We start from the raw sequence: 23708 nt of genomic DNA, 5'->3' as shown, positions 1-23708 counted from the left end.
TTTACAAATTTCTACAATATTTTGATTAAAGATATTTATATCATTTACCTTACTATATATTGTATTAAATTAAAGAGAAAATAAACTGATAGTCATTCCCAACATAATGGATTAATTCATTAACACAATCCAATGGTTACCTACCCAAACCTTACTTACATTCTGAAACGTCAAGATTTGAAGAAAATTTCTAGTGATTAAACCATTTTTTCATTACGTCATTATTAATTGATAGCACAATAAAATACAGATATTGTTAATTTTGCAAAAAAAATGAAGTGGTTTGAAGGTAGTATCAATGAAGCAGTGGCAACCTCAAAATCCAGGAAAGCAATTTTTGTCGTTTTTATCGAAGGTATATACATATTTGTAATGTTAGGTTAAGTTATTGTTCAATCTATTATTATATATTTTTCATTAATATTAACTTTTATTTATGATTAGAAACATTTTAAAAACTTTTCTTTTTTTATATTTTCTGTCTTGATAATTATAGTTTGCATGCTTTATTATTATAAAATAAATAACCTTGTAATCCATATTTATAGGAAAAGATGATACATCTGCACAAGTTGCCGAAGCAATCAATGCTACAGAAGTTTCTTGCCGCTTGGAACAAGAACATTTTGTAGCAATACGATTAGAAAGTGGATCTGAGACTTACAGATTTTTTGCCCAGATTTGTATCCTTTGATATAATGGTTATATAAAAAGCTTTGATTTATATATATATATATGTATTATGTATATGTGCATATGCGTTATTAGAATTCTACATAATACATAAATTTTAATAAAATTATATATTTTCCTAAGCGATTGATTAGATCAATTGGTGCCTGTGCCATCTTTATTCTTTATTGGTGAAAATGGCACACCTTTGGAAATTATTGCTGGTAGCACGACAGCAAATGATTTAGCTACTAAAATTGATTTAGTCTTAACAAAAGTAGGAAAGAATAAAAATGCATCTATCAATTTGATAGATGCAGAACAAAAAGCTGCTGCAACCAGTATTAATTCTAATGTAAAGATTGAAGAAGATAAAAAAGATGATAATGTAATGGAATCAAATGTAGAAGTACCATTAGCTCAATCTACACCAGAAAATGAGAGTAATAATATAATTAAAGATGATATTAAGGAAGAACCATCTACAAGTTTAAAAGAACCATCAAAATCTGTCAATGAAACAAAGGAAACATCTACTAAAGAATTAACAGCAGAAGTATGAATTATTAGAAGAATTATTTTGGAATTTTTCATTTAAACATTTATATTGATTAAAAATATTAAAACATTATATATTTTTAGGAAAAAAGAGCAAGAGCACAACAGTTAATAATGTTGCAAAATAAACAACGTTTGGAAGAAGAAGAAAGGAAAGAAAGAGAAAGGGAAATAGAACGTCGCAAAATCGGCCGCGATGTACAAAAATTGCGACAAAAGCAACAAGATTTAGAAATGAAACAAGCTTATGAGGAAAGAATGAGGGAAAAAGCTGCTGATGCAGCAGCTAGAGAAAAAGTTTTACAACAAATTGCTCAAGATAAATTAGAAAGAAAACAAAAAGAACTAGCAATGCAACAGGTGTGTATAATTTTTTTTACGAAAAAAGAAAATTTTTCGTTAAATTTATCATTTTATATATCGATAAAATATAATTTTACGAAACGTAGCAACATGTTCAACAACAATCTGAGTCGTCAGAACCATCTGAACCATCAATATCAACGGCAACTGTCAGTAGAATACAATTTCGGTTGCCATCAGGCAATCCTTACATCGCACAATTTGAACCAACAAATACTTTACGCGATTTGCGTACTTACGTTGTTCAGAATATTAATTTACCATTCCGTCAATTTGCGATGTCCACCTCTTTCCCTAGACGGGAATTAATGCCTGAGGATGATGATAAAACCCTTTTAGAATTGGAATTAGTTCCTACAGCGGTTATCTTAATCCTGCCTTTGAAAAACGTAATTTCAATTTATATGAAAAATTTTAAATTTTTATCGTATATATATAAAATACTCCTTATTGTCTTGATTTATAATTTCAGTCGAACGTGACAACTACTGTGACATCTACGCAAGATGTTGGTATTGTACCACGACTCGTATGGTCCACTTTTGCAATTTTCACAGCTGTGTACTATTACATAATAGGTTATTTTAGCGGAGGTATACGAAAAAATACATCGAAGCAATCGGGCAATGCTATTGAAAAAAAGGATAGTAATAATGCAGGGGGATCAATCTCACCAAACATTCAGAATTTTGCCAGTACATCAGGGTAGGTTTCACAATTTATAAAAATATTTGCATAAATATGAAATATGAATTGCAAACATTTAATATAATTGTTAAATTTAGTTTAGTTAGAAGGTATTTGGGTAATCAAGGAAGTACAACCATAAAAACTGAAGGGAATATACATAGACTTCAATCAGGTGGGGATGATAACGATGAAAATAATACATGGAATGGTAATTCAACGCAACAAATGTAGATTATTATAAATCAATAAAGTTTTAACAGGCTTTACTATTTCACTAATCTTAGATATGCAACAGAAATCTTCGATTGAAAATCGAATTATTTTGTTAAACTTTTATACCTTTCTGTTCTCTATTGCATTACAATCGAGTGTCATGTTATTACTACCATAATTATGATGATACGATATGCTCGAGTCAACGAACCATTTTATTTAAAGAAAAAGTTTATTTGTGTTGTACGTTCACTGAATATTTTATAATCTAACATCACCCTATTAAATGTCAAATCTTATAACTTACTTTAATAAGTTGCAAAGAATATAAGGACCAAAAATTACAATATAACAGATAAACTCGAATACACATCCCTATATTCGTATAGAGCATCAAAGATTTTGTTAGTATATATATATGTTTTGAGATTTCTTATGAAATAAAAATTATTTTGTCATATCACATTAATCAACGTTATGATATATTTTTGGGTAACAAGAATTGTACTAAGAATAGCAAACGATGTTACGTTTTATTTTATGATAAAATGCAAAATGTATCAATTAGAAGGCTTTTATTCTGTTAAGATATGAATAAAAAAAAAAAATATATATATATATATATATATATATATAAAAACATCTACACAAATTATGAGTTTTTATTCTCTAACCCATTCTAAACCCATCTTTAGATTATTGTCCCGCGATTCCCGGAAACGTATGTTGTTAATGGCGTTAAATAATTAAGTAAGATGATACACGACAATTTGATACAACGGTGAGAACATGGAATCGTGACGCGTGATTTTTTTGTCTAGCGAAACACGATTCCAAAAATATGTTCAAGGCGAGGGAAAATAAATGCCAGAAAAATATATCTACCGTCTTGTTCTGCGGTTGACACGTTCGAGCGAACCGATAATTTACATCTTTCCTACCTTAGACGCTGTCGATTGTGGCACCAATTAAGCGTAAAATTAACAAACATTTTGGCTGACTTGTTCGTTTAAAAGTGTCAGCTTTCTGGCAACGTAACATATTGCAGAACCTGTGAGAGGAGTGTCGTTCGGGTAACATGATCTTACGGACACACCTACTCGTCCTTTCAACAACTTACTATTCTGCCATGTTCGTGATCATGAACATTATTCATTAATTTTAAAAGTAATAAAATATGAAATTTTATCTTACTCTTCCCTTTTTGATTCCCTTGTTAGAAAAATTAATGCAAAAGAAGAATACGATATATTTGAAATCGAAACTTAGCTGAAAGCAAATATTTCCTGTTCCGATTTATTCAGAAGAATCACAAGTTGGCTGGTATAAGTTTGAAACAAATTTCTGCAATGTATATTGCTAGTTCGTATAATCGCAGCCAAGTTTCACATCTGTCAACAATTCTTGTATCATTTTATCATCTCTATCATCGTCTCTTTAATACATGCAATTGTACGTTTAATAATCTTATTAAACGTGCGAATGATTATACATCGTTCTCCGAGTATAAACGATAAACTTATCGTAGAATTTTATATATTATATAAATTCATCGACCTTTGACGAAATCGGGATTATTATTCTGCTATATTTTATTAACGATAAACCGATCGTGCTTAATATTTCGCATATTATATCGCACATGCATTTTTTATTGCTTCGATATTTTTTCCACCGCTATATCGATCAATTATTAAAAAGAAATTAATCGTGTTGATTTTTTTTTCAAGTTTAAGTTTCATCCGATAAGGAATTCTTACGAGCGTATATTCGATATAAATGCAACAGATTGAAAATTCATATCAAATTGCATTCGGCTTCCGTCAAGACAATTATTAAATAGCATTTCACAGCGGTGACAGAAATTTATGGATACCTCATTACCACCGTTTAGTGACTGCTACCGTCTCGTTGTACGAGATCATTAGGGGCTCCTTCCAGAAACGCACGTGCTTGCCAAGAACCGCCCAAACTTATTCAAGATTGGTTGGAAATACAATGACGTCATGAGCACGTGGCTTTTCGACACCGCCTCGAAGAACGAAGAATTTGACTTGGTTGCCAAAAAAAATATTGTTGGACATCGCGAGCAACCCCGACAATCAGTCGCTGGTTTCAACTCTAATCCCGCGAACGGAGATCACACCGTGATCACACAGTGATCTATGAATGGTTTTAAATCGATATCATAGTTGCAACCTCATCGATTCAATATTGTCCCATCTTTCATTCAATAAAACTAAAAATCTTTCATTAATTATACATGTAAATTGAACTTGAGAGGCAACGCTCAAACAGGTAGTGCTTGTGAATGCGACAGTGATAAGCAGTGGAGATACGTGCAGTGAATTTGAAAAGATTTAAGAGAAACATTAGATATATATATATCTTGAAAGTATCGAAGGAGGATATCTAATCGATCGTTCTGTCCGATTGGTGATAAGTCTACATAGATAATAGTATTAAACATTCAAGAACGGCGAGGATTCAGGATGTCGGAGGAACGCGTGAAAACGACGGAAATCGGGAAAGATTTGATCAAATTGGTCGAGAATCCGAAAGTATGCTCCTTCAGTATCGAGAGTCTTTTAGCGCCTAGCAAGAACCCTGTTAAAAAGGAAATTTGCTTGTCCATTCAAACCGAAACGTATTTGCACGGTCATGAATGTAAGTGTATACGATTTCTTTCTCATTTATATAGTCTGAATTGGACTATGGAAAATTAGAAAATAAAATTCGTTTAAACAGCAAACGATTCGGAGGGACGGAAATTGGTAGCGCCAGATTCGTCCGTGTCGATGATAGAGGAAATGGAGTTCGAGGATGCCGATATGGTTTGCTCCACATCCCCCGAACCAGAAATGTGTTATGGTAAGTTGAATCGAATTCATATAACATTTTTTTTTATTGCAATTAATTTAAAGAAAATTAATAAAAAATTATTATTCTGAAATAGATTGAAGGATATTTGGAAAAATATTCGACGATCTTAATTAAAAAAAGAGGAAGATCGATTATTATTGATAACCAAGTAAAACGTATCTATTTCTAAACGAATCGGTAAACATCGAGAAATTAAAGATAAAATGACGTTTACGATATTCAATCTAATAATGACAGACTCTGTTTTCTGTGAGATTATACGGTGTAACTGAACAAATTATACAGGTGCCGCACACTTGCGTTTACTTTGTCAAATTACTTAATAAAGGTATATCGAGCGAAAACACGGAGACAAATGCGCGAATATTTTAATTCGCAAACAATCGAGTTATTTCAGTTGAAAGATTGCTATTTAAGACATCGCGTGTGTTTATATTTTCTCAAAACTGTGCGATTTGATGAAGATATCTCGATCGTACGGCAGATAGATAAATATGAAATCAGCACTAAAATATAAATCGTTTGATATTTTTCTTTTTCTTTTTTTTTTTTAAATCCTAATCATTCAGTCTGTTAACTATCCGTTTTAAATTTAATTGCTTCTCATTATCTAGAAACTTCTCCGTTAAATTCCGAGTAAATAATCAATAAAACATGTCGTAAGATGGTGTGACAACGTACGACGGCGCAAATATTCCAATGCCAACACGAAAGACCAAGATTGCATACTTTGTATGTTTCAACTTCGCGGTTATTACACATTGTGTAATAATGGGTAATTGTTTCCACTTAATTCGGATATTGTTACCAGCTTGAAAGGGAGTAATTGTTACAGAATCCACATGCCTCCTTCACGTGGTAACAAATTCGTAAGTTTGCGCGGAGGACCGTTACCCGTGAGTTTGATCCATTACTTCCTGCAGGGTCCACGCCCACTCAATGTTCCTGCTTCTCGTCCACTATTTATCTGTCTCCTGCTAATTCTGCCATGGAAATGCAGCAAAATATGCCTCCGTGTCCCTATAAAATTAAAAAAAAAATATTAGAATCAATTAATTGTGATTCGATTTCCATTTTCAGAAAATTTATTTATTCAATAAAAAAAAAATCTTGATTTATATTCACTTCTCGAGTTAATCATCAATTAAGCTTATTAATAAATTATTGGGATAAATTGGATATTTATAATTAGACATAAAATCATGGATCAACGCTTATAGAAATTCCTACTAAAACCGTTCATTTTGTCATCATAATGCCAAGTATGATGTACAAAGAGTTATTGATAGTTGGCTCAACTCAATTCCATTTTACAAAGGGAGTCTTAGATTCTCGACGACTAATTTTCACCAAGGACCCTTGTCTCGCGTGATTTACACAACGTAATGGTCACCGCGATAAATTCGGGATCTAAGGAAAGGACAATTCTCGTTTGCGCCATGCGTTTCGACTGAGATATGTGGGACGTCGCGTCCAACTACAAAGCCGTCAACGCAACGCGTAAATCTCTACGAAAACTGCTTTATGAACAAACAAAATCGGTTAAAAAAAAAAATGTTCTTCCTTTATCAGATAGATGGTCTTTCCTAATCCTTAATAAATTTTCTCGGTTCAATTTCAATATTAATGATTTTCATAACTTAATAATACATGACGCATCTATTATAACGCATAGCATCGTTATCTTCGTTGATCATCGGTCTTAGAATCGGTCTAATTGGTAATATAAAATATCGCTATATCGTTTGTTGAAATCTCTACATCTTGATCTCTGATTTTACCCATTAATCTCTCCGTTCTAATATCTCTATTCTAGATATAACAAAAGATCTAGTAATCTGTAATCTATTGTCTGAAGAGTCCAACAATCGGTACAACTTATGCGCACGTATTAATTATCTTGCTCCTGGTTGGCCACAAATGTGAAATCGTGCAACGCCGAACGAATGAAAATTAGCCATGGTTTATCGCGCATTTCTACTCGTGCTCTCGCCATTCATCACCGAATAATTAGGAGACAAGTTCACCGTGGCTCGCGGCAATTAGGTAAACTAGAGGGCGTGGTGTTCTATTTCGGCGACGCTCGCGGTGCTCCTCCGCCGGTTTCCTCCGCACGCTTCTTCGCGTTTCAAGTTTCCTTTTTGCACCGTTTCCTTCCACGCCAACCCTTTCTTCCCTTTTCTTCTTCTTCTTCTTCTTCTTCCTCCTCCTCCTCTTCGCGGAGCTCGTTCGTCAATGCAACCGAGTCAGAAAGTCGACGACAAATGAGCCGCGTGAGAAAGCGGCACTCTCCGAAAATATTTTCCTCTTCCGCTCGGATTTTTTTCTCCCCCCCTGTAAATAACATTATCTTAAAAAAATATTTGTTGGACAAACATCGTTTAGAAAAAAGATCTCTACGATTTTTTTTTTTGCAGGAAAAAAAAAGTCTGACCGGTTTTCAATCCACTTTTCCAGTTTCATATTTACAATCGTTGTCACGGATTTCATTTATTCTAATTGAAATTGTTCGAAACGTAAAATGTAAACACAAATGCAACTTGTATGCAGTTTGATATTATTATCTGCGCATATGCTGTTTCCCAGCATCCCAAGAGTTGGAATCCTTTCCTGAATTTACACGTGCAGAAGCGTGCACGTCGCTCGACGTGGTTCCACGCCGAGTGAATTAGAGGCGGTACAGTTTTAGCCGACGATTCTGTAGTACGGGGCTGAAGAGAAGTCTCGAAAAACGCGCGAGAAACGCGACAATTACGTCGCCATCTGACAATTAGTAGCCGGTAAACGACAGTCCGCGGCCCCTGTAACCGGGCCGCAAATACTTTTTTCGAGATATTTATTGCAGCTCGGGCCGCAAGGATCGGCCCAACCGATCCATTCTTCTCGCAAACGAGGAAGGTTTTGTCATCGATTTATCGACGCGAAAATAACCGATTCTCTTCACGTTTGACGTCGTGATAGATAGAGTTTTTCTTATCTATCCGAAATTCTTGTTCAAACACGACGAGATACTTGTTACAACAGAGAACTTGATTTAATTACACAATGTGTTTTAATATTAATCTTAACATTAAAATTGTCTTATAGTTTATAACACTTTGCGCTATAAGCTTCTTCGTTATTCCAAATAATGATAAAATAGGATGGAGAGTTTGTGGGTGAGACGTATGGTATCGCTGGTATCGTGTAGCATACACTTTTTCCTTCAAAGTAGCAGACGTACATATATTCAACGATGAAGCGTTGTGTGCTGCCATGGTTTTTCGTCGGATGACGAATGGGCAGATAATTAGAAGATGATCCCCGCTGGTTAGAACGCGGCCCTGTTACCAGTCGACTAAAAGAGACCCCAAAGACATTCCTCATGGGCGAGGCGCGACGTCTTGTACTGGCGGCTTGTAAGCTCGGGATAAATATAAATATAAACAACTTCGATGGAGGAAAAAAAGTAACGAGATTGATGAGGAAAGAAATCTTAAAGGGGTAATTGGATCTGTTTAAGTCGAGAGAAAAAAAAAAAAAAAAAAAAAAGGACCGGCATTCTTGCACTGTATATCTCCTTAAAGATCTCTTTAATTTAAAAGCAATTAAAATGGGAACAAACTACGTTACGTTACGTTACGTTGCAAACACCGATGATAAAACACCGGTGTTTCATCATTAATGAATAGATCATTGTCGTTATCCTCAGTTGTTTAAATTCTAGTTGCATTTACTTCTGATCAAACATTGAATATAATGTTATAGTTTATAATTTGCGGCAGTCTAGTGTTTAATCTCTCACATAAGATATATGTTATTAGATCTCATTTAATCACTGCGTGTTTTCATTCCACTTAATCATGATGAGGTAACATGACTAGCGTCGCGCAATTATTCGATAATTACGCGATAAGGAAATGTTGTTTAATTATCATTTTCTCGCCGATGTATATCACGTTATATATATATATATATATATATGGAAAATGTGTAATCTTTTTCGTTCGATGTTACTAGAGGCGTGCACTAGCAGCAGCGGTGCCAATTCAACGACAAGCGTGGATAGAGAGGTTCAAGAAAAAAGTGACAGCATCATTAGCGATGACGAAAGAAAGAAGAGGCCTCGCACTGCGTTCACCGCGGCGCAAATTAAATCATTGGAAGCGGAATTCGAGAGGAACAAATACCTGAGCGTGACGAAGAGGTTACAGCTCAGTAAAAGTTTGAAGCTGACTGAAACTCAGGTACATATTACATCACTATTGTGTAGTGAAAGAACAAAAGTTTGTAGATATCTTTTTTCGTAGACGAGAGAAATTGTATCATTATATCTCGTAATAATAATGAGAAGAACTGGAACTAAGTAAGATTCCCTTGTGTTTAAATGGAAACACATTTCGCGGAAGTTGTTCCGAACAAGATGCACTGCGCACAATAAATTGCGATAACGTCTGTGACTTCCGTAGGTTAGGGCACCTGAAATAGTTTAAGTTCCTTGTACCCTGTGTTCCCTCGAAATCAACCGAGCGCTGAATTATGGCTTCAAAGGCTACCATATGTGTAGGCGCCAGATCGTGGCGCCATGAGGGAAGATCGCCCTTTAGGACCAATTAGCACTTATACGCCCTTTCTTCTCGCAAGGAGGAGACGAGAATGTTCGCTTCTTCTTTTCGCGGAAATCTTCAAATTGATCGTTGCACAGGATAAATTACATTTTACTTTAGAAATTCCATTTTATAGATCTTTGTCGCCACGTTTCAATTTCATTTTGATCACTTTTCCAACTACTTTGGTTTCTAATATTATCCTTGCAAGCTGAAGTACTCAACTAAGATTTAGATAATTCTTGCACAAAGTTGTAGAATGGATAGCGACAGTTACATAATTCTCCTATTTACTTTACAGTAACAGCAACCTGGCTTGATATTGCATCGCTTTAAACTAATTAATTTATGATAATGCCTCTAGATATTTTCCGTTTGGCCAAGTAATGTAGCCGACCAGTAATGTTGCAAGCTGTAATAATTGCCATCAAAGTGGTAGAAATATCGCGGGATACCCGTGAACGGAGCAGATAATTATCATAGCAAAAGGGAAGGATGATCAGACGACGGATCAGAGAAGAAGGAGACGTGTCGTGGTGCAGACATAACTGTCACAATATTTCTCGTAGTTAACGAGCCAGCTCCGGGTGTCCCCTTCTTCTTACTCTGCTGTTCCTCCGATTCGTGCTTGCGTTTCCAGCATGCCATAAGAGCGAAGCATCTCGGGACAACGGATGCTTCGAGGCGACGGACCGAAGAGGCGTCGATTTTTTAATTAGGATATATTACTGCTTTGAACGTTCTGAATCCGGTTTAGGAGTTCCCCTTCAGAAAATTCTGTAGAAATTGTATCCAAGATGCTGACATCATTTTTTCCCTGCATTGCTTCACGTGTTTTATCTTTTTCTCAGGCTTCGTGTGAAACATTTAATCTTCCGTTCCTTTTGGTTCGTGATATTCTACAGAAGAATGATTCATGCAATTATTTGATGGAAAAGTTTCGTATTTTATAAATATATGAATATATTAAAAAAACAGTGCTTGCAAAGCTTACAATTTCATATGTATTGGAGTAGAGCTTTGCAAGCGCCTCGGTAGCGCAGTAGGCAGCGCGTAAGTCTCATAATCTTAAGGTCGTGAGTTCGATCCTCACCCGGGGCAAATATTTTTGATTTCAATCGGAAGAAAGTATTATTTAGCTATAATCTTGATATACTATACATTGTAGCTTATCTTATCCTCTTGATTCTCTTATTCTTTATCGTTATCTATACAATTTTTTCATGTACCTCCTTCACTTTACTTATTAAATTTAGCATTGCAAATGGATATTATTCGCTAAAACATTTTATATTTGTTAATATAACCCAATCTTTGTGTTCGCAGATTAAAATTTGGTTTCAAAATAGACGTACGAAATGGAAAAGAAAATACACAAATGATGTGGAGCTCTTGGCCCAACAATATTATTCCAGTTTAGGAATTCCTGCACCAAGGCCAATTTTTGTCGAGGATCGTCTTTGGTAAATATTTATTTTCAAAAAATTTAATTTCGTTTAAAAATGACAATTTTCTACAGGTTTTTTAATTATCCAACGCAATTACAACCAGGAGCACCGATTTTTCCACAGCATTTAGCAACTGTTCCTTTGCCATCAGCTTTACCCATTGTACAACCATTACCAAGTAACATAACGATGGGTCCAACTTCGATTTTTCAAAATATCTCCGCAAGTAGTCCGACGTATCATTTAAGCCAAAGATTAGACTTTAGGCATCAAAATTCTTAGGTATAAAAAAAATGTAATTCAGTCGTATTAAAGGATTTCATGTTTAATTACATATGTGATACGTATTTTTGAAAATTTTAAAACATTATAAAAAACAATTAAGATATTCATTAATTTTTTTATTACTTTAATAAATAAGCAATGTTATAATAACGCCAAATGTTTCAAAAATTTGGTAGAATCTTAAATTATAAAAAATAAAAATATTTATATGATGTGCATGTAAAAAAAAACAAAATATATCAACATTACTTTCGCATTTATTATAGATAAATAATATATTTATTTATCTATAATATTTATTATATTATAGATAAATAATATATATAGTAAATAATTTTTATAACAATCTCTTGTTTTTAATGAAAAACTAACAAATATATTTTTATCTGTAAATGATATATTATATATTCTTAAGATAATAATAAATAGCGTAATTCCTTGAATCTTATTAAATATGTAAGTTATTAAATTATTTATTACCTGTACAATAAATAAAAATATAAAAAATGATATAAATACAATATTTCAACAATGACTTTATTACAGAGCTGAAGGAGACAAAACTTTACTGACGCCCAAAATTTTCTCATCGTGAGCTGCTTGATCCTGTATAATTTTAGCATATTTCTCATTGTCCTGTAAATCTTCTTCGTCCAACATTTCTTGCATTCTTTGTTTATAGCTGCAACAGTATAATATAGAAAAATCTTATCATATTAAGACTTACTTCAGATAGATTAGATTTATAAATAATAATAATAAAAATATTACTTACATTTCACTATCAGGATTATTTTCCTGATTTCTACATTTTTCTAATTTTTTTTCTAAAGCTCTTACCATTTCTCTTGAAGGAGGATCTACACATTTAGCCATTGATCTTATTTCTATAATAACTTTCTAGTTAAAATACATTATTGAAATACCAACTAAATAACATAAATAAAAAAATATATTTACTTCTTACTGCTTCTATTATACATCCCAAATGTTCTTTAGAGAACAAAATATCAGTCACATAATTATCTAAATTAGCAGATGCTCTGGATGCAGCATGTAATGTTGCAGCCAATGCAACTTGGCTTGGAGTATATAATAAAACGCTATCAGTCAAAAATACTCTTTCTAAAAATTCATCGATATATGGCCTTAACCTTTCTGGATTTTCCAAAGAGGTATACCTTGTCTAAAAAAATATTAATTAAATTTGACTGAATATCAAAATAACATCGATATAAAGGTATTTAAAATATACCTTGATATCTATCATTAAACCTTCTACTGGCCTGAATGGATTATGTACTGTCAAATTATAATTTAACTGTTGCATAAGAAGTAATTCATTATTAAGTATAATATCAGATGCTTTTTCTCTATCTCCTTTAATATTTGCAACAAATTGATATATGGAGACATTAAATTCTTCTACCTAAAATGAATTACTATAGCAAACTGTAGAAATTCAAAAAATAATTATTCAAAAATAAAAAAATAATTACTTTACAGGCCAAATAGACACATGTGACTAAAATCTCTTTGGGATGATAATCCATAACGCTGTTTCTGAGATAGAATCTTTTGAAATAATGTAATGCAGTTGCTATAGTAGCACGTGGCATTGAAGGAGTAAAACGACGACAGAAATCTCTTAATTGTAATTCATAAAAACGAAGTAATATACGTTCTTCCGTATGGGAAAGAAAATGTTCTTCCCTTTCCCCTGACTTTTCAAAATATATATTATGTATTACAATTAGAGAAAATATGATTCACTCATTTAACAGATATATAAAATTCACGTATCTTACAGTATTATAATACTGCAAGATACATGATATTATAAGATAAGTGATAAACGAATTAAAAAATAAAAACATAATAATATAAAAATAATGAAATAGTACGTACTTAAAATTATAGCTTATCAATAAAGACGAATAATTAAGAGTAAAATGAATATTTACATAACCTATAAATTATAGAAACTAATTCGAAGATAATATTTTAAATTCAAAATTGTTTGTATTTTATTGAAAAACAAAATATAAAATTATATTCTCAACTTACCGCTAAAAACCACAACTTACCGTCATGTTTGCACCATGTTTTTGAATAAATTCTGCGTTGGTTTTCTCTCTCAACGCTGTCAAATCATTTTCATCACTAAATATCCAGTACCTACTCTGTGAACTTTGTGGAAACATTTTTGTTCCGCTTCTAAAAAGTTTGAAAACCGATAGTTTATGATTTAAGGATGAAATTCGAAATTGTATGCACACAATGAAACGCGGTAAAACAATATATTAAATATTCAAGATGGCATACTTCTCTAACATTTTGACCAATGTACTAAAGAGGGCAGCAGTAGGTATGTTTCGCGCCATTTTCATGTCGATATGGTCACGTACTGTGCAGTAAATAAGCTATATAATATTCTCGCAGGAAAAGTTTTGTTCGCAAAGGAAGTTATCTGGTTTATTTTAAATATAACAAATGTATTTATATTTTTTTAAGTGAAAAAAAAGTGAAGATAATATTTTTTCGTAATAATATCAATAGAATGCAATAATCAACAAGTGTGCTACATTGTTACAGTTGGTTTTCGTATACGACACTCATTACAAATGGTGAAGTATTTATACTGCAATTAAAAATAACAGGTAATAATTAAATTTCTTTTTTATACAATTGTTATTTGATTTATATTTATTCATTTTATTTCAAATGAAATTGAAAAATAAGTATATATTGTTTTTAATATGATATTATTTCGATTTGTTGTTTATATTTAATCATAGATTGCATCATAGGTTATACATTGCATAATTGCATACATATTTTAACGTACATTATTACGAATTATTCGCGGAACGTGCCGTATTTCTAGTATTATTAAAAGAATGTAGAAATTTAATTTAATAAATATAGACAATAAAAAGTGTTATAGGGAGAAGGAAAAAAAAAATAAATATATAAGTATAACAAGCAAAATGCAATATGCACAGACAATATAAACAACTGTATGAGCTTTGAGTATGATGTTTTGTGAAATGCCAGTGTTCAAAAAAGTTATGGTTTAAAGATACGAGCTGGTGAATACAACAGAGGAGTTTTCGGTAAAAAGGATCATATTTTCTGGTAACGTGATTGTACGTACCAGTAATAAACAAGATCGGCGAAATGGTTGATAGAAGGTCAGAGGTGGGGGGGCACAATTTTAATATGTACGCCCCCGCAAGCGGTTGCACGTCGGATCTAAGGGGGCGTTCCTACGACCCTTTGTCAACCGACGACGCCGCTGCATCTTATCACGATCAAGGCTCGGGATCTCCCATTCTGCTCTTCCACCTCGTTCAGCCCTCGAGGCCATCCCGGTGCTGCCGCTTGTTCAAGCAAAGACGTTGCCTCAACGTCTCAGTGGCTATAACTTTCTACTTTTTGCACATTGATTTATGCTTCTTTATATTATGCGACGATACGTTGTCGTGTGGTACAGTGTGGATCTCTTAAAATTTGAGCCAAGCATCTGCATCTCGGTATCACGGTAATCTCAGATGCGAGATAAAACAATCTCTTGGAATTTCTATCTATTTAAATTAATTCTTACATAAATAACGAAATATGAAATCACAACTTACCACAGTGTGAATATATCTATTCGTATACAAATTATAAATGGTCAATAATTAAGGGCAATTTTCAATTTTGTCCGACTGATCAGATGCCACTCGAGGAGTTTAATTTCCGACGAAATCCATGTCAAGAAATGATATGGCATCGAAAGTGAAGTACATCCGCCATTAATCTAATATTGCGGTTGCCGCCGCCCTCGACTTTGCGTGCTGCACCCTTCCGCGTCGAAGCTTGCTCCCTTCGTACAAATACAAACGTAACTATTGTGGACAATCACCTATACAAGAGTATATACGCCAAGATACGATGAATACGAAGAAAAAGAGAGCCAATCGGTTCAGTTTCACCTGTAACGATAATGCAAAATCAATATTTGGTATGGTGTATTAGGTGTGACGAATAAAGTGGATTACAATCCTATCACGTCCCAATGGTTCACCGCAATTAAAAAGAACTTTCTATCAAATTGCAGTTTGTCTCTTTCGTTAAATGCGAGAGGCAAGTCGTGCAAAGAAGAAGACACCTCGAAGTTTAGACGTTGTTACATCGAACAATGGGTATGGATGAAAAAAATATTGCATATGTATGCACATATTTTTGTATGCGTGACCTAGTGTATCGCATGACCGTTAGCATTCCGTGGTATCGTCGTCGGTTAACCCGCAAAAAGCGGTATCACGCCTGCTTCTAACACTCCACGTCTGATCGGCTGGGTATCTTGCACGCAAGCCTTCGGCGATCGAAACCTTCTCGTGTATTGTTCGTCATGATGATGAACGTACTGTTTGCATATTATATGAAGTTAATGGTCGCAATTCTTTTTTTTTTTCTCTCTCGCTTAAAACTGGCCACCATTAAGCTAACAATATTTCAAAAATTGTTATACAATATGCAATAAGTTGTTAAGATAAACGATTTACTTGATTAATTAAGAGAGATGACGTGCATGAAATATAAATACAAAAAGAATACGTTATTAAACAATAATGTTCCATTATAAAGATATTTCTTAAAAGAAACAACAAGAATTTTGATTCAAATCTGAGTACACATAGTTTGTGTTAAATTTAAAGATACATAAAATCAATATATTTAGACTTGTTTAATTATCCAGAGCCTCGGATTCGTGTTAACAAACAATATATCATATGTCTTTTGTACACAATGTGCATTATCTACTATCAGATGTCTCGGATAATATGCGTTCACTAGTCTGTGAAATGATTATGTATGTGTACCGTGTATACGAAACTAAATTTACCAAAGACGTTACGTAACAAATCATAAATCTCGCAGTCAGTGAGCGTACATAGTTAGAAAATCGTGGTACACTGACTCATTGCAATTGCTGAAATATTTCTATACATGTATATATCTGATATATACGTGTATCTGTAAATATATTTATGCAGCTCACACACACGAAAATATTATAATACCGTCTACGACTTTGTGCATCAAACGTTATGTTCATTGGCGATGCACTGTCATATATGAGTCATGGTATTTATCTAAGATTACTACAATTTATCAAAGCTGCCGTGGGCCTTAGACCATTATAAAGTCTCGCAATGGCTGACAATTTTATTTTAAGGCAAAACCGGTAAACAGATCAGTACCTAACGTATGTCGTATTCTTTTACAACATCCCTCTTTTCTTTTCTTTTCTTTTCCTTTTTTTTTTTTCACGTTGCTGAAGTGTGCCCGATTATAGCTTCTTTTGGCAAATAAAATGCGCAAGAAATTGCATTGCTCGCAGAAAAATACGATTATAATTTACAAGATAAATACTGTAGAAAGCAGGGATAAGGAAACTTGTCCCTGGAAACGTCGTGGACCGTCCGACGGCGACCAATCGCATCCGATCTGATTTTTTTCACGAATATATTAAATCGCGATGGGAAATTACGATTACTCCTCGAAACACTGTTCGAGATGTGTATCTAGGTATATATTGAAGTGATCGCGCGAACGGATCGCTGCTCCTTAACCAATTATCGTCTTTCAAATATCCACAGAAGCAACTTGTGCTCCGGGCATCGAAGATGCAAATAATACGTCTGCTCGAGATCGAATGGAACGACAAACCTCGATCGACAATACGCGTATAATCATATTCTTAAGGGAACACGCATCATTAATTAACGATCCGTATTAATTGCGTATTAAATCGATTAAGTAACGCAAATATATTCCGATATCGAACAATTTTTTTTTAAAAATCGCTCTGGATGCACGTGTGAAATACGCACGACGAATCGATCATTGTTATTAAATACGATAAAGGAACAATTTAATAAAAAGTGTAACAAAGCAAACGAAACGGACGGGGAGGGTGGAACGAAAGAATGGAGCCTCGAAGACGGCTGTTCGAACGCAAGGTTCGCCCCCGGCGGGACCGTGGTCGGCGAAACACGCGTTCAACAATAAGAAGCATCCAGCGGAGACGAGGAACGGTGGAAAACGAAGGAGAAAGTAACGTAGAAAGAAAGAAAGAACGAGGCAAAACGCTTGGTTGTATACGGTATAATTACAGAGGGCAGAGCAGTGGCTAGACCCACTGCAGCAACTTATCGTTGCCCAAGGCGCCAGCATATTCGAAATCGGCGGGACTCGATCCTGTTGCGACTTGGTCCTAATTCGTATTCGTGCCCCGGGTGTAGCAGATAGTATACGTCTCGAAAAACGGCGGAAGGACTGGCGCAGGAATCTCCTATGTTACGCCCTCCTTCTCCTATCCTCCGTTTTCTTCTTATCTGCTTTTAGCAATGCAAATTTTCGATGGTTAACAGTAATCCGTACGTTCTATGATCCTTGCGGATCAATTCAATGTCAGGAAACTCCTTTCCCCTATCTCAATAATTTATTAGAAATCCGAGATACGAGATACTTTATTCGATCGTATATAGCGTTTGAAATTCTGATTTTGTGGTAGTCGAAAAATGGAGAACGTATAACTTCCTCTCTTACGTCTGCGAAGCTGAATTCGCTTGTCTTTTTTTCTTTATTTTTTTTTCTTTTTTATGCAAAGAGTAAGAGATCTGTGGTAATCTTATTTTTACTCTTAATATGAGAGGAGTAGCGATCTCGAATCCTCTAATTTCGGTTAGCCGCAACCACCGATAATTAACGACTATAATCAGGGGGGCCAGTCCACGTGACGCAACGTAAGGAAACGTAACACGGCGCTTCGAGAACTCCCTACGGGTGAGGCGTGTACATTAAGATGAATATATATACCCAATTGCATCCATGCGCATGTTGCGTATAATACATCAACGTGGGCGACATTGAAGAAAATGACTTATCACGTGTCGTTAATTAGTTTTAACGACAAGTTAAATAAGGAAAATGTGCTGTACAATTTAAACTATCCGAGTGTCAGTCACCGTATCGGCTAACGGCTTATAGTTAATTACAGACGTATTAGAGTAGATATTAAAGTGATTAACTAATTTTCAGCGAAAAATACTCTCGGTGTTGATGAAGATAAACAATCAAGTTCTTCTAATTAGAAATTTGGAATAGCACAGAATAGTTATTTTACCACGTAAAGAAGTTACTTTTACGACAAATTTTGTTCTTATGGTGCACGGTTGCACCGTATAAATGGGAGACGACAACCTTGTACCAACCTGCGTGAGAGAGTCCGACGCGCGATTACGTTTCGCGGTCTCGGGTTGCGTGCAATTTCTTTTTTTCTTTTGCATTGAAAACACGGAAAGAAAAGAGTTCTCTGAATACGCGACAGAATAATGCAGCCGTTCTGTGCAACGCTAAATACGAAGATTCAAAGGAAATTTAATGGAATGGATTACCATTTAAATGAAAAAAAATGATACTTATGCAAATGATATTAAGACCGGTATCTTATCTAAATCTGCACATGCCTGTTTCTATTTCGTATGCAAATATAGTTAACTCGACCGATATTGCGCATATATGGGATAATTTTGACTAGTTTGTTAAAAATTCTAAAGGATTATTCGCGATATTTTTTGAAACGAAACGAAGAAAAGAGGGACAAAGTAACTATCTACTTACAGTACGCACCTCGTGAGCAAAGATTATCCACTTTTACGGTAATTTGTAGCTGCCGATGCGCATGCTGTATCGCGCAAGATGGCCGCCAACTCGCGATCGCTGATTGGCGATGGCGGGGCGGGTTATTTGACCGGCGGTTGGTGGTTCCAGCACAGGCTGGTGCGAGTAATTTTGATCGTGATTATACTAATTTCATAGTATATGCCCCTTCTCGGTGGCTTAAGCATTGGGTGAGTTCACACGAGCAACAGTACAGGACAAGAGTTCTTTCCCGTGCTAGAGAAATCGAACATCATTTCGAGTAACATTTCTTCCGACGCGTGACAAAGTGATTTCGTTGTGCATTGACATCAAGAACTGGCTGATCAACAACGATTCGCAGAAAATTTCACGCGGGTAAGTATTATCTATATTGTATTATATCTTTTCTAGATAGATGGATAATTTTTTAATTGTAACAACATAACAACGTGCACGCGATAACGATGTCGCGATGCATAAACTATGATATATTATTTTTATAAGTTGTACATACGTACGGTGAATTGCTTCATTCCATGTACATTAAACGTTTGCACGTAACGTCTTTTTTTTCGCGTACATAATACGTGAAACGCGTGCTTGGCCACATCACGAATATGGTACACGTTTTTTTAAAATATATCTCATAATGTATTTTTTTTTTCGGGAAGAAAAGGATAAAGCTGATCGTGTGAAGCCGCCTCGGCTATTGTTATTAACGTCAGCTATATTGAACCATAATTGTCCCGTGTTGTTAGTGCGGCGTATTCATGGGCGAAAGGCCCTCGTTTTGTTTTCCTCTTTTCCCGCCCCTCTTCTTCCCTTTCCGTCTCTAACATTTTCTACCTTCGTCTCCTTCTCCGTTGCTTCTTCTATCTTTTTCATTCTTGCGCGCTCATTGCCTCTCTCCTCCCTGCGAGCAGCGAGCGGAGCATCGCCGTCACGGCGGTGGGGGCTAAATTACCACAATTTTGTACTTTTTATACCGCGAGGGAAAAAAAGAGGATAATTTTTGGTGGAAACGCAACAATTTTATCGGCCGTTGTTATGTGAGATCAGTTGGTGTCTACTGCCGCTGCGCGTTACACCTGCCCGGGTCTTGTGTGCTCCGCTCTTCACCTCGTGGATCAATGATCCTGTTTTCTTTTGTCACCTTATTTTCTTGTAAATTCATTCTTCTTTCGATTCCGAGGATAACACGTTCGTATCCTCGTTTGGGACTCTCAAGTTTCGTTTATATCGCCGCCATTTTGACGTCCTTGACCAAATCCAATGTTGCGAATATCTTTTTATTTTTTTTATTCTTCATTTACATAGATGAAAGTGATTGGTTAAAGATGAGGGTACAGTGTGTACGTTAAAGTGGTTCGAGTGTCTACTTGAAAAAATGGTGTATTTTTTTATTCATTCCGGTATTTATTCTTTATATAAGTGATGTACTTAGTTGAAATATATATATATATATACCGTGAATGTGAATGGCCGCCATTTTGGTGCACGCAATTCTTTTCCCCCCAATGACTTCTAAGTAGTGATGTTGCAAGTGAAAGAAAGAAACTCGTGTGAAATTAAAAAAAAAATTGAAAAAAAATCTCATAAAGTATTAAGAATTATTAAGATGATTTTCTTATAATAATTGAATCATTATGAAATAGGCGGTAGAATAATATTCTAAATTATGAAGTGAGTGTTGAGAAGATTTATAAATGGAAGTTGCGTGTTTGAAATTTTGAATTGTGAAATAAAATTCATGAAAAAAAAATATGATTAACAAATATTCCAAAATAATTATTAATGTCTGTATATGAGGGATGATGAAAAATTAACATGCCCAATTTATATCCTAACTGCTAACTACCGCACAAAAATATTCTTCGTTTTGCTTTATCCTTCAGATAAATTCTTCTACTCCTCCAACTTGCCTCTGGCGCAGGCATCACTGTCAAGGGAGATTTATACTCCTTGGAAACTACATGCTTGCACGGGCACACAATGCTGCTCACTTGTGCATAAAACACATATTTCTTTATTTATCTAATTGCATTCCTCCCAAGAGAAGATGTCTTCGAATACATTTTCCCGGGTGATTACACTTAAATAAGGAAACTACATAATTTATCAAAATTTTCTCGAACAGAAGAAGAAATCTTCCTCTTGGCGAATCTTCAACTTGCGATTTCGAATAATGTGACCAACAGATACGCGGGAAACGCGGATATTTCACAAAATGGAAAATCTGTCGATCGACGCGATGCGAGAAAAATCTCGATCGTTCGCGGTTGTTCGCCCGGATCGGTGAAATTGGCGAATCCGTCGGATTCTTTATTGATGGCGAGGATATCTATCGCTCCCGGATAGGACCAACGTTGAAAAACGGGGAGAAAGAGGCAATAAAACTGCAAGGGCGAAAAGGACGGAGGTAAATAACGGTGGGGAAGGCGTGGTTGGCGCGATGCGGCGCCCTCAAAGCACGATCGCCCCTCGAGGGTACACCTTTTAAAGAGTTCGAGGTACGAGGACCGTCGAAACTGGGAGCCCTCGAGATAAGATCCTCCTAGTTATCGAACGGACTCCTGTTCACGATCGTACGATGTACCAAAGCCCGTCCACGGGTTTTGATATCCCCCGCGGGCGAACCGATCCTTCCTTCCACCCTTTGATCCCGTCCATGTCTTAGAAATGTGGCCTTCGCCGTCAACAAGGACGCTTCTTCCTAAAAATTTCGCTGTATTCGTCCGTAGATTCGAAACAACCTTCGACCATGAAATATTCGCGATCGAGAGTACAGCCTTTCTGTATTTATCCGTCGGCCGAGGAGGTTTGCTGCCGTGAACTCGGTTTCGTTTTTTGACGAACGATAAAAAGATTCAAAGAGGAAGGAACAGGATAAATTGTTCATCCAAGTGGGGCCAATGGAACACCTTGATGTTCCACTTCCAGGAAATCGGAAGGAACGTTCGGTCGATTGTTGAGGAAACGCTCACGTGTATAAATGGGCAGCCTTTGAATTAGACCAGCCGGGGAGGAACGCTAACGACGATACGATGACCCCCAAGTTGTGGAAACAAAGGCCAAGATGTAAGAATGAAAGAAGGCATACATCGTTTAAGGCGATGTAGTAATTACAGGCTCTGTTCTGGGACAGCCACGGCAGATGTGGATAATGATAGCCTGAATGTGCCGATATGTGTCCAGGTTCCAGGGAAGATATTTTTTTTAGGATTTTAACTTCGTAGATTTCGATCAGGAATAATCGATACAGTCGAATCGACAAAGCGAGGAGAATGACTTCGATAAACTCATTTTATTTAGTGCATCTGGAGATCTGGTATAAAGTATTAATTCTAAATTTTTCAGATGAATTATAATTTCATAAAATTTTATATCCCATAACGTTGTAATTTCGTAATCAACTTTTATTAAAAATTCCTCGTTTGATCTGATTTGTTCTTCGTCTTCTTCTAAAGTCTGTAAAAATTTTATGAGTCTCGATATATTCTTCTGTCATGGATGTTTTATCTGATTGATTATCACGTCACAGATATCGTATCTTCTTTCTATCATTTTTTATTCATTGTTTACTTCGATAACGCAATGCTTCCACGCTTATATTGGAAACCGGGAACTTTTTAACTTGAAAGTTCAATTGGTCTCGCAGCCCTGAATTTAATGCCTGACATTTCACGCTTTTTCTACTCCGCGCAGTTGAAACGAGTAATCAAATCTGCAAGTTGCAGCAAGATCAAAGTTTTTCTCTGCTAATAGGCCATGTAATAAACGTAGTGGCGCGTGTAGTAGTTGCGCGTGAAAACAGAGAAGGTTTAATGTTTACTCTCGTCGTGTTCGTGGATTGGATAATTGTATCAAACTTGATCTGATGGGGACAACGTAATTCGACGTTGCAATCTTGACACCATACACTAATCAAACAATAGATTTGTACTTCGCAACGTAACATAAATTATCTCTTCGATTGCACGCGCAAATCTTTTACCACTTTTTATTCCACACATTTTATTCGATAAACATTCTTCTATTATTCGACATTCTTCCGACTTTCTTTCTCATTATTAAAAAAAGATATCAAAAGACAAGTTCACGCTCTTCACGAGTAAATATCTCTCGTGAAAGGAAAGAGAGATCGCTGAATAATCCCAACCAATCAGTTCAAAGTTCAATTCTTCGATCATCTTCCATTTCTGGACAAAACTCTTCGAGAAGAAGATCCTCCGTACGTCCTATACATCATTTCCCCGAGCAGGTGTAGCACAGTACACGCCACAGGGCGTGTAAGAGTTAACGCGTTAGAGAT

At 35.3% G+C, this 23708-nt stretch overlaps 3 protein-coding genes, 1 long non-coding RNA gene and 1 other non-coding gene across 5 annotated transcripts; 3 read left to right on the top strand and 2 right to left on the bottom strand.

The window, feature by feature from the left end:
• Positions 1-101: 101 nt before the first annotated feature.
• LOC408433 (UBX domain-containing protein 4) lies at positions 102-3124 on the top strand. Its single transcript, XM_391980.7, has 7 exons — positions 102-355; positions 549-683; positions 828-1228; positions 1315-1590; positions 1680-1982; positions 2066-2298; positions 2379-3124. Exons 1-7 carry the CDS (start codon positions 274-276, stop codon positions 2512-2514), a joined length of 1566 nt encoding a protein of 521 aa, XP_391980.1. The 5' UTR covers positions 102-273; the 3' UTR covers positions 2515-3124.
• A 1864-nt stretch (positions 3125-4988) lies between these two features.
• Positions 4989-11846, top strand: LOC102654608 (homeobox protein ceh-19). The gene is made up of 5 exons (XM_006560321.3): positions 4989-5163; positions 5245-5367; positions 9379-9605; positions 11292-11428; positions 11485-11846. Exons 1-5 carry the CDS (start codon positions 4989-4991, stop codon positions 11693-11695), a joined length of 873 nt encoding a protein of 290 aa, XP_006560384.1. The 3' UTR covers positions 11696-11846.
• Positions 10570-11285, bottom strand: LOC107965425. The gene is made up of 2 exons (XR_001705367.2): positions 10960-11285; positions 10570-10864 (listed from the first exon to the last, which is right to left on the bottom strand). It is a non-coding gene; the product is annotated as an uncharacterized LOC107965425 (long non-coding RNA).
• TRNAM-CAU lies at positions 10994-11066 on the top strand. The gene has a single exon. It is a non-coding gene; the product is annotated as a tRNA-Met (tRNA).
• Positions 11847-12155: 309 nt separating the features above from the next.
• Positions 12156-14032, bottom strand: LOC410459 (cyclin-H). The gene is made up of 6 exons (XM_393939.6): positions 13786-14032; positions 13198-13422; positions 12954-13127; positions 12659-12884; positions 12474-12585; positions 12156-12380 (listed from the first exon to the last, which is right to left on the bottom strand). The coding sequence occupies exons 1-6, from the start codon at positions 13900-13902 to the stop codon at positions 12239-12241; spliced, it is 996 nt and encodes a 331-aa protein (XP_393939.3). The 5' UTR covers positions 13903-14032; the 3' UTR covers positions 12156-12238.
• Positions 14033-23708: the final 9676 nt, after the last annotated feature.

The sequence above is a fragment of the Apis mellifera genome, linkage group LG13, assembly GCF_003254395.2.
Source record: "Apis mellifera strain DH4 linkage group LG13, Amel_HAv3.1, whole genome shotgun sequence".
NCBI lineage: Eukaryota > Metazoa > Arthropoda > Insecta > Hymenoptera > Apidae > Apis > Apis mellifera.
This window is presented reverse-complemented; position numbering and strand designations above follow the sequence as displayed.

Coding starts and splice junctions, on each gene's coding strand:
- LOC102654608 (XM_006560321.3), top strand. CDS start 4,989: ATGTCGGAGGAACGCGTGAAAACGACGGAAATCGGGAAAGATTTGATC. Junction 5,164..5,244: donor GTATTTGCACGGTCATGAAT/GTAAGTGTATAC, acceptor TCGTTTAAACAG/CAAACGATTCGGAGGGACGG. Junction 9,606..11,291: donor TGAAGCTGACTGAAACTCAG/GTACATATTACA, acceptor TTGTGTTCGCAG/ATTAAAATTTGGTTTCAAAA.
- LOC410459 (XM_393939.6), bottom strand. CDS start 13,902: ATGTTTCCACAAAGTTCACAGAGTAGGTACTGGATATTTAGTGATGAA. Junction 13,423..13,785: donor AACATGGTGCAAACATGACG/GTAAGTTGTGGT, acceptor TATTTTGAAAAG/TCAGGGGAAAGGGAAGAACA. Junction 12,586..12,658: donor TATAATAGAAGCAGTAAGAA/GTAAATATATTT, acceptor AAGTTATTATAG/AAATAAGATCAATGGCTAAA.
- LOC408433 (XM_391980.7), top strand. CDS start 274: ATGAAGTGGTTTGAAGGTAGTATCAATGAAGCAGTGGCAACCTCAAAA. Junction 1,229..1,314: donor CTAAAGAATTAACAGCAGAA/GTATGAATTATT, acceptor ATATATTTTTAG/GAAAAAAGAGCAAGAGCACA. Junction 2,299..2,378: donor AATTTTGCCAGTACATCAGG/GTAGGTTTCACA, acceptor TGTTAAATTTAG/TTTAGTTAGAAGGTATTTGG.